Raw genomic sequence first — 9,788 nt, 5'->3', positions numbered from 1 at the left:
ATTATTTGGAAATGATGAAAATGGAAATGATTATTTACAGTGAGGTGAGGGTGGTTGGGGTATGGACAATGATTGTGCTTTTGTAACGTTGAGGTATGGCCAGTGATTATGGTTTAGGGGACACATCATTGGTTTTTATTTAAAAACAACAGTTTCTCCACTGTGGCAGGTCTTAGGCGATTTCTTTTTCTCCATCAAACACCCACATGGAGCCTGAGGGGTTTATATCGTTGTCAAAACTCGCGGCAAAATCCGAACCACTTCCTGAATCAGTCACGTGGTACAGCAGGGAGCGAGGCTTCGGACGTCATCATTTTCAGCTCCTCGCCTAAATGACGCAAGCCTCGATACGCGCATCGCGGAAACGCCCCCTCCCCCACTCGGCACACGCTTCGAAGCCTCGATACGGAACGTCACATCACTAGTAGGACGCGCTCCTTGTATTTTGGCGGAACCTGCAGGTCACCATGGCGCGAACTTTTACAACTTCACGTTCCATATAACTGCGTTTGGTGTGAATAGTGTGGTGCGTTTAAATCGCGTCGTGCTTCACGTGAAAAGACATTAGGTTCAGGCACATGCAACAAGTTAGCTACTATGTGGTGTTTATTGTCAGTGGTCATCTGGGGACCCTTTTCGCATGACACCCCACCACAAAAGTCATCTGCATCACCAAGAAAAACACCTGTTAGCACTGAATAAGGTTTACTGAACGAAAGATACTGTACTGAAACCAAAATCGACAGACTATTAAACCAACAATTCACATAATGTGAACAATTAAAACAAACGCTTTCTCTAAAAATATGTTGAGAAAATTAATAAATTAGTGACTTCCGATCAGCCATCAAAACAGTAACATAAACCAATCACAGATAAGCTACATACATTAACACAGAGACACAACCCAGAACGACTGAAACGCAGGCTACCTTCGTACTTATGTACGGGTCGGGGTGGGGATGAAGGTGTCCGCCAAACCTCTGCAAACATCCGGGCTTTGGTTCAAGCAGTTTCACTCAGTCACTCGTCTGCTACTTCAGTTTGGGTTCAAAGCGATCTCGTGTCCTCCTGCTCACCTGACCATTCTCCGTTAGCTGCGGGGCGTGTCTCGGTTAGCTCCTTCAATCTGCAGGTGCAACAACTTCTCGTTTCTTCCTCCTTCCTTCGAAACAGTAGTTAAAAACAGACATACAGTAATATTCACTCAATTTCTTTTACAAAAGGACCATACGAGAGAAAAAGCTTTGTTTCCCAACAAACATTCTTTACTTGTTATAAAAATGTGATGTGTTGGATTTTCATGTATGTGAACTGTTACACCTTGGTCACAGAAAAGTGTTGCTTCAGTACTGTCTTTGGATGGTGATATTAGTGGGAGTCTCTGGAAAGTGCGTTAGACCCTTTATCCTTTTTGTTTTCACGTATTTTACCTGAGAAACCCCTTCAGGTGAATAAACACCACCGTGACTAATTTAATCACACTGCTACCCCAGTTCTTATTTGTTTTTGTACAGAGTTGTTCCAGATCAGACAAAATGGGATAAACCTTCGCTAGTACAGGAAGTTATAGATCAAGGTCAAGTGTTTATTGTCATATGCACAGTGAGGAAACTTGTACAATGAAATTCTTACTTTGCCATCCACACGAATGTAACACAATATAAGTGAAATATAATGAAGATACATAAGTAACACTAAATCTAAATCTCAAAATCTAAGGCACTGTAAAACAGCTAATGAGAGAAGCATAATGAAAATACAACAGCCAAATAAACGTCATATGGTGGAATGGTACCGTCCCCCAGTCCCAATGTCCACACTCACAGACTCACGAACTTTGAGGCGCGCTCCAGCTGAGTTGGTGAGTGCTCAGGGCTGACCCACTGTGAAATCAAGTGCACGAGTGCTCTCTCGTCTTCATTTTGAGCCCTTTATGCTGCTCACTTTCTGTAAATCGGCCCTTCAGCAGACTTTACCTGAGGATATTCCCCAGAGTTCATTGCGTTGTGACGTGAAACACGGGATTAGGCCACTGTACCCGGGGAGGCTGGACCCGTAAAAAAAGATAAATAAATGCCATTAAACGGAGAGAAGAAAAATGAGGAGGAAGTACAGTAAACGAACTTTCATTCTTATGGTAACAGATGTTATTCTAATGTTTTTGTGTGTTGTTTGGACAAAAGCATTTGCTAAGTACTGCTACTTAAACATCCCATATTAAGCACCCAGTTCGTTCATCAATTCAGTTTTTTTGCTTCATGATGCCGTTTCGTCAAAAACATACTGTATATTAAATGCATTAGGCAAAGGACACTTGCCCCTTGCAAGACAAGAGCCCGGACCACTTTCAAACGAACCAGTAGGTCCCTGAAGCGTCTTGGCCGTGAGGAAAGTGAAAAACGTCAAATAAACAGCTCTAAATCCACAATAGTTGGAACCATGGCGGCGCTTTGTCGTTGTCATGGTGATGTGATAGCCTAAATCACAAAATGCTATCCCGTTCTTATTTATAGTTTCCAGCCCCTAGGCACTTACAGGCGACTTCACTAAAGTCTTTGAGGGTCCAGGCCTTGAGTCTTTGGGGAGGACTTTGGGATTGGGCCTGTCTGTCAGAGTTGTAAATAAATTCACCTCTGTGCTCTCACTGCACCTGTCCACTCACCTCCGAAGCATTGATCGCCGTTAAGAAACAAAGAGAAGAAGAAAATCGCACATGCGCAGTCCCGTGTTACTGAAGATGGCTGCGCCCATAGACCTGGAGCTTAAGAAGGTACAGAACGATACCACTTGTGACCTTACGCTATCGGTTTCCATCTGTCTGGACGGTGATGCCTGCCTTTAACAGATAGCTATAGCAAGTAAATGAATAGAGATTAAATAAAAACACGGAGTTAACAGCAGCGTTAGCAACACAGCAACTAACACTGAAGCTAGGTGTTAGCTAGAGAAGCTACATCAGTATCTTTTTTTGATGTGTAACAATGTAAACTCTGAAACGCGCTGTTAGAGAAGTGAAACTATGTTGACACAAGTAATATATTGCTAACTTTAATCACTATCGGAAATAGCGTTTACACACTCCCCTTTAATTTAATCCAGATCCAGCGAGTGTGATTGTCCTGATTTTTGATGTGGCCATTTATCTTCCGAAGGCGCAGAATATACAGAACATAACTGCAGATCCACTGACGTTTCAAACAGACTCTGGTTCTGATAGCTCCTGGGCTAGATTGTTCAGGTATTTCTAATCAGTGACACCTCTTGTCTCCTCAGGCCTTCTCAGAGCTGCAGGTGAAAATGATCGACACGCAGCAGAAGGTGAAGCTGGCCGACCTGCAGATTGATCAGCTGACCCGTGTTCAGAAACATGCCAAGTTAACTCATGCTGAGATCACAACGCTACCCGACAAAACGCGACTCTACGAGGGTGTCGGACGCATGTGAGTCTCTAAGACAACCGGCATCTTTGTGTAAAGTACAAAGTGCCATATGACAACATGTCCTTTACTCTGTGTAGATATAGGTTTAAATGAACTGGGCAACTTTCATTTGCTGATGATCATGTGACATGACAAAACTCCTGAGTGTCATCTACATGTGTTTCAGGTTCATTCTTCAGTCCAAGGAGGAGATCAATATTCAGCTGATGGACAAACACAAAACAGCTGATGAGAAAATCAAAGAGCTAGAGGTACAAATAAACACCAAGACTGAGTGAACAGTAGGTGTGTCACCTGCAGTGTGTGTGTTCCGAAGCCTGTACCACGAAGTGAGTCCGGTTTAGTCTGGCTTCACCGAGCCTAACAATGGCTGTCCCGATAACTGGTACCACGAACCCAGTTTATCAACTGGCTGTTCAGTCTGGGTGTCCCTCCCAGTTTATAAGTGCACTCATGTCAAAGAAGCAGAGTTGTTAATTAGAAGCAACATGTATAACTGTTAAATATCAACACTAAGAATATACCATGCATTAGTGCAGCATTATTATGAGGGTCTTACTGTCTGACGAAATACCTCTCTCTCTGTAATGCCACACTTTATTATATTGCATTTTTGTATAGCATTGATGGTTTCTATAATTGCGACATACAGTGCGTGGTATTAAGAGGTGAATTAAGTTGGGTAAGTCTCCACTGAAGGCCCAGGTATCAAATGCACGGCCCGCCACTGTTTAATATATATAAAAAATGTTCATTTGGAATAGCATTGTGTAAATACTTTTGTTTGGGAAACCGTTTTGGAAACTCAGATGTCCGAGTTTTCCACGTGTCCTTAAACGCACCGTGCATTCGTGGATCGTGGACTTTTGAGAGTGCGGAAAAACTCTCAAAAATCCGTGTGTGTTAGACGATCCACGCATGCGTAGGTAACAATGTGTACGTACTTTCTAAAGAACTGCACACAAAAAAATCGATTTTAAGCATTTGTAAAATGTGTTTTATGTACAGTTTGTACAGCATGCATTTGTGAACAGCATGACACACGCACACACAAATGGCTTTATACGTGCAGATTGCGCAGCACGCATTTGTGATCCTCATGACACACACACACACACACACACACACAAATCGCTTGTTACAGACAAAACGTTAAACACGCATTTGTAACATTTTTGATAGGATTTTATCTCCATAGGTTAGCTGCAGCATCCATTATCATGATGATCTAGGCTGATTAAAGTGATGGTACCAGAAAACCTGAGCTGAGTCCAAAGTTGGCTGGATAAGTCACTGATCTTGCCTTCTTGCCTCATGGTACAGGACCCAGGTGTATTTGATCACTGTATTTTCAGGGGTATCAGCTGTCTGTTTTTGTGATTTCCAGCAGAAGAAGCTGTACCTTGAACGCAGCGTGAAAGATGCTGAAGACAACATTCGAGAGATGCTGCTGTCCAGAAGAGCTCACTGATCAGTACTTGTATATAATCAATAATGACACGTTGACGTCACTGTTTGTACACTGTGTATTAAAGTGATGAAGTGGCATTCAGACTCAGCTTCCTGTGTAACGTTAAATTAAAAATTAACTTCATGCAATAAGCAGAAAACCTGAACCTGCCATCTGTACTTTACAGACCACCACCACCAGAAACATGTCAAAATGCATTTTACTTTAAACACACAAGGGTTTGACTGAATGATGGCCGTGATGTCATCTGTTGTTGTTGCTGGTGTTCTGGACGAAGTTGATTGAGTATGATCCAGTGTCCTGATCCTGGTTCACCTGGAAGTTGTTAGTGGAAAGTCCAAATGGCCTCAGGATCATGTTCCCAAGGTCCTTCAGTTTACCTGCAGTCAGAGGTCACAGAAGTCAGGTGAGATGGGTCAGAGGTCACATGATGTTTCAGCCAACAGATCAATAATAAAAATTGGAAAATAAAATGATCCTTTAATGCCTGCTTAAATTGTCTGATAACTGTGCTTCTATTGTGAAAGGACAAGACCAAACCTGATCTGAGAATGGTTAACCTTTAAACATAGGACAGATCAGACTTAGATCACTGATAGTGATTAGTTAATGAGACATGCATAAAGAGTGAACACGGTGCATCCAGGTGCAATACATACTGATCATTTCCTCCTTCAGCTTCTCATTTCTCTCCTGAATCTGCTGAGGTAACCTCTGAGGGAGAGACAGATGTAATGTAAGACTGAGACAGGTGTAGACAGACTAAACATGTATATATTTTAAGAAATTAATGTGTAATAGTCCTTGACAGTGGAATTGTGTTCCAAAAATGTTTGCTTAAAAGATGGTTAGCCATTTTTATGGCTGAGAGGAACAGTAGTCTACGACAGTGATGTCAAAGGTAATGTAGGGGGGCTGTTTTCCATGTTCTCCTCTGAGGGGAAGGGGAGGCTCACCTCAGAAATGCACCACTGACAGGACACACTCAGCAGCTCCATCAGAGTTACAGGGTGCAATGTACATTTTCACCCTAGCAAGTTCAAGAGGCTATCGAATGTACAGGTTGAAATCAGACCCGTGTCCAGAATCAGCTTTGAGCCACAACCCGAGTCCTCAGTGTTTTTAACCTGAATCAGTTCACATGTAGCCACAGTTCCCCCACTACCAGCAGCAAACTGAGCATGCTAGCAGCTCCTGTGTAGACATCTAGACAAATGTTACTGATCACTGGGACACTGAATGAAATAGGAGGCTTCTCAAGCAGGTTCTGCAACCTCTGCTCCTCTGATTTCTCCCTGGGTTAAAGGAGGTTTGTTCTGGATTATCATATCAGCCATAAAAAGATAACTGGAGAGTCACCAGCAGGTCTTCCTGCTTCTCATCTGTCCAAAAGGTTAGTGAACTCACCATGCAAGCCTGTCTGGCAACAGTCTGGTTCGGGTCCTGGTCCAGAACCTTTTTGTAGTCCTCCAGAGCTTCGTCCAGCTTCTCTGTCTGCTCGTAAAGCTCTGCCCTCCTCAGTAATGCCCGCACATAGTCAGGATTCAGCTCGATCGCTAAGGCAATGAGACATCATCAATACACTGATCAAACAGTAACCCTCTGCCATCATACAGGTACAGGGTGATGTTACCACTCACCTCTAGTGCAGTCTGCAATTGCCTGGTCCTTCAGATCCTGATAGAGACAAACCTGCTGTTAGCATTCAGCTTATATTAGCCTTTTTGCTATTATCCTGTTTTTTTGCACTCTTCCTAGTGTGCTCATATTATGTTGGTAACATGTTAGCATCTTTACCAGATGCAGTTACATTAACTTCAGTGTTAGCATTTGGCTAGCATGTTCTTATCATATGATTAGTATGCACTTACCAGGTGCAGTTTTGCAGCAGCTCTATTGGAAAACAGCACGGCTCTCTCTCTGCTGAAACAAACCGGGCATAAACCCAGTGCCTCCGTGTAGCTGCGCTCTGCCTCCACCCAGTCTACAGAAACACATATTGGTGTATATTCTCATTGGACTGGACAGACTGGTTTATATTGGACCAATCCATCACACACACACACACACACACACACACACACATTCATTCTCACCTCCAGATTTAAACTGGCAGTTTCCTTTTTCCTTCAGTGTACAACTCTGCTGCCGTCGACTCTGAAACACAATCAGATGTTTACTGGGAGCCCAGAAACCTGCAGGTTTAAATAAGACCACCAGAATTCTGATTTACGGCAGTACACCTGAAACCTGAATGCCTCTTTACACATCTGAAAGTAAAGCCAGTGAACTGACAGTTCTGGTTTGTGAGGATGTGTACTAAACAGCTGGAAAACAGTGGAACACCAGCTTGACTTGATGCTAAAGTTTCACCACTGCAGATACAGATAAAGGTGTTACCTCCTTCTCCTCCTCTGTCAGCTCCTTCTCCACCTCCCTCAGGTAGTCATCATCAAACTCAACCACCTGGATGTCTTCCTCCTTTATGTCTGAATCCTCGTGCTGCTGCTGCTGCTCCTCCTCCTCCTCCTCCTCCTCCTGCTCCTGCTGCTGCTCCCTCTCCAGTCCTCCTGTCTCAGTCTCTGTGTAGTCTCTTCTGTAATTTAGTGTCTCAGTTTTAACGTGAAAGTCCTCCAACCCTGCTGCTTCCTGTTGGGCCTCCTGCTCCTCCTCTCTCGGGCATGGAGGCTCCAGAGTCTCGTGGCAGTTGTAGAATTCCTCCTCTCCCTGTTCTCTGGCATTTCCAGCTGCTCCGCTGCAGCTCTCTTCACCTCCTTGGCTGCTCATCCTGAAGCTCTGAAGTACAAAATACAGTCACAGATCACTAGTCAATAATACTGATCAGAATGACAAAGTCTCAGAGGACAGGCTCAAGTCTTGAGTGTTTGAGACTTTGGTCCCAAACCAAGTCCTTGTAGTCTGTCCAGGCTGAGTTACCAAATCACAGTAAATGAATCAGCTTCACATAAAGTCCAGTTTTTAATGTTCATGTTGCTTTTGTTCATCACTGCTGCTGGCTTCCAGTCCTGATTCTGGTCTGACCAGCTACTGAAAGTACAGCACAGCTGTGAGGATTTAAAATCACCAATCAAGCATAAACAATGGAAAATAACAGGAGCTCCTGTAAATAAAACGTGACAGTTTTGGTTTAGTTCACTCATGTTTTACATCAGAATGAAACTAATGAATAAACTAAAACCTGATTTTTTCTGAACTACAGCTGAAACTATTAACCAGTTAACTGGTCAGAAGATAAATAAGCAGTAGCTCTATAGGTAATCCATTAGTCATTACAGGCTTCATTAAAAGAAGAAATAATATTTCAATTATTCAGCTTATTTCAGCTAGCAGTTTTTGCTATAATATTCCAGCTGCGCTCTTAAATCAGCAAATTTCTAGTGGGAACTCCTAACGGACAGTCAGATGACAACAACAGGACAGACTCTACAAACGGCCTGATTTGCTTCGTTGAACAGACATTAAAACCTTCCGTGTTTAATGTTTGTGAACGGAGCCAACAGCTAGGCAGACTCCAATCACGTTGTACGCCACTAATCAGCGTAACGGTATAAATTAAGCCAAATCAAGATGTATATTGTTAGGTATTTTTAGTCAGATAGACATTGGTTAGATATTTTATGTATTAGAAATGTTTAGAGTAGACAGGATGTCTAGCTCAGGCTGTTAAATGCTTAGTCATACTTAAGGGTACTCCAGGTTGTTCAGGTTCAAGGATAACTAGACAGAAAGTTGATTATTGTTAGGAGGCAGAATGTTTAATGTTATTGTTATGACGTGTTTAACCATAATCGTAGCCATAATATTTTCTTATGCTTAATGTCATGTCAGAATGATTGAGCTACACACCACATAATCAACAGACATTCACACATTGATTTTCTTCATGCTTTGACTACTGCGCTGACCAGCTGCAAAGCTGGCACCGGGAGACGTCACGGTTTGGTGTCCCTGTAGTATGGGGTTAGCCCGAAGTGATATAATGTATAGGCCTGTTATGGTTCGGGGCTTTTCAACTTTCAGCTGCCTGCGTGCATGTTGGAGGTGCAAAGACTCCTGAGCGTGTAATGTTAATTTTTACCTGTGTTCGTTGAATAAATCAGCACTGTTTTGAAGTTACTTGGACTGCCTCGTCTCTCACAGTTAACTGTGAAAAGAACTGGGTATCCAACAATATCAAAAACAGAAGATTAGTTTACTCACCTGCTAACAACAGCTAGACCGCCGACAGCTTCTTCTAGTATCACTTCCGGAGCGATAGCACTTCTTCTTCTTCTTCTTCTGTTTAAATATGATCCGCCTCCGGGATCCGGAGCACCAGCGACTAAAGGGAACAGACTGGACTTAACAGGCAGACAGAAAAGGCTTTATCGAAATGAACTGCGGCAGGGGCGCGGTGGCAAATATTCGCAGTCAAGACGGACAGTTTAGAAGCTTTTCACCAGCCTTCAGTCTGTACGAGAAGCACTCACACCCTGTTAGATCTGATCCCGATTTAATAAGTTGACATCAAACCTTTCGGCTTTTACTCGGGGTCCAAACAGCTGTTGGTTTAATAACGCTCTTCTGTATGACTGAAAACAAGCTGATCTGCGTTGATTTCCATACTATCACTTAAATATCATGTCTGAAAATGTATCTTCTTCTACTTTCGGCTGTCCCCGTTAGGGGTCGCCACAGCATCCTCTACTCTCACTGCAGTTAACTTCTTGTCCTCTTTTAGCACATCCATATACTGTATCTCCTCTTTGGCCTTCCTCTTGACCTCTTGCCTGGCAGCTCCATCTCCAACATCCTTCTACCAATATAACCACTATCCCTTCTCTGCACATGTCCAAACCATCTCAATCTGGCCT

At 43.1% G+C, this 9,788-nt stretch overlaps 2 protein-coding genes and 1 long non-coding RNA gene across 3 annotated transcripts; 1 reads left to right on the top strand and 2 right to left on the bottom strand.

Moving 5' to 3' along the window:
- Window positions 1–540: 540 nt before the first annotated feature.
- LOC109955061 (uncharacterized) lies at window positions 541–2,462 on the bottom strand. Its single transcript, XR_002274214.1, has 3 exons — window positions 1,828–2,462; window positions 933–1,165; window positions 541–664 (listed from the first exon to the last, which is right to left on the bottom strand). It is a non-coding gene; the product is annotated as an uncharacterized LOC109955061 (long non-coding RNA).
- Window positions 2,463–2,692: 230 nt separating this feature from the next.
- pfdn1 (prefoldin subunit 1) lies at window positions 2,693–4,991 on the top strand. The gene is made up of 4 exons (XM_020590864.1): window positions 2,693–2,773; window positions 3,277–3,443; window positions 3,610–3,694; window positions 4,831–4,991. Exons 1-4 carry the CDS (start codon window positions 2,717–2,719, stop codon window positions 4,912–4,914), a joined length of 393 nt encoding a protein of 130 aa, XP_020446520.1. The 5' UTR covers window positions 2,693–2,716; the 3' UTR covers window positions 4,915–4,991.
- Window positions 4,956–9,235, bottom strand: ttc1 (tetratricopeptide repeat domain 1). The gene is made up of 8 exons (XM_020590863.1): window positions 9,136–9,235; window positions 7,315–7,710; window positions 7,011–7,071; window positions 6,786–6,898; window positions 6,555–6,591; window positions 6,322–6,470; window positions 5,574–5,628; window positions 4,956–5,294 (listed from the first exon to the last, which is right to left on the bottom strand). Exons 2-8 carry the CDS (start codon window positions 7,699–7,701, stop codon window positions 5,158–5,160), a joined length of 939 nt encoding a protein of 312 aa, XP_020446519.1. The 5' UTR covers window positions 7,702–7,710; window positions 9,136–9,235; the 3' UTR covers window positions 4,956–5,157.
- Window positions 9,236–9,788: the final 553 nt, after the last annotated feature.

The sequence above is a fragment of the Monopterus albus genome, unplaced genomic scaffold (assembly GCF_001952655.1).
Source record: "Monopterus albus unplaced genomic scaffold, M_albus_1.0 scaffold13.1, whole genome shotgun sequence".
In the NCBI taxonomy this organism is placed as follows: domain Eukaryota; kingdom Metazoa; phylum Chordata; class Actinopteri; order Synbranchiformes; family Synbranchidae; genus Monopterus; species Monopterus albus.
Note: the sequence above shows the minus strand (reverse complement) of the source record. Positions and strands in the feature narration are given on the sequence as shown.

Bases quoted from the DNA above. Each gene is read 5' to 3' on its own strand.
- pfdn1 (XM_020590864.1), top strand. From the start codon at position 2,717: ATGCGCAGTCCCGTGTTACTGAAGATGGCTGCGCCCATAGACCTGGAG. The intron at 3,444-3,609 runs GTGAGTCTCTAA...CATGTGTTTCAG, and splicing joins TACGAGGGTGTCGGACGCAT to GTTCATTCTTCAGTCCAAGG. The intron at 3,695-4,830 runs GTACAAATAAAC...TGTGATTTCCAG, and splicing joins AGAAAATCAAAGAGCTAGAG to CAGAAGAAGCTGTACCTTGA.
- ttc1 (XM_020590863.1), bottom strand. From the start codon at position 7,701: ATGAGCAGCCAAGGAGGTGAAGAGAGCTGCAGCGGAGCAGCTGGAAAT. The intron at 6,471-6,554 runs GTGAGTGGTAAC...TCATTGCCTTAG, and splicing joins AATTGCAGACTGCACTAGAG to CGATCGAGCTGAATCCTGAC. The intron at 5,295-5,573 runs GTATGTATTGCA...CTCTGACTGCAG, and splicing joins GCTGAAGGAGGAAATGATCA to GTAAACTGAAGGACCTTGGG.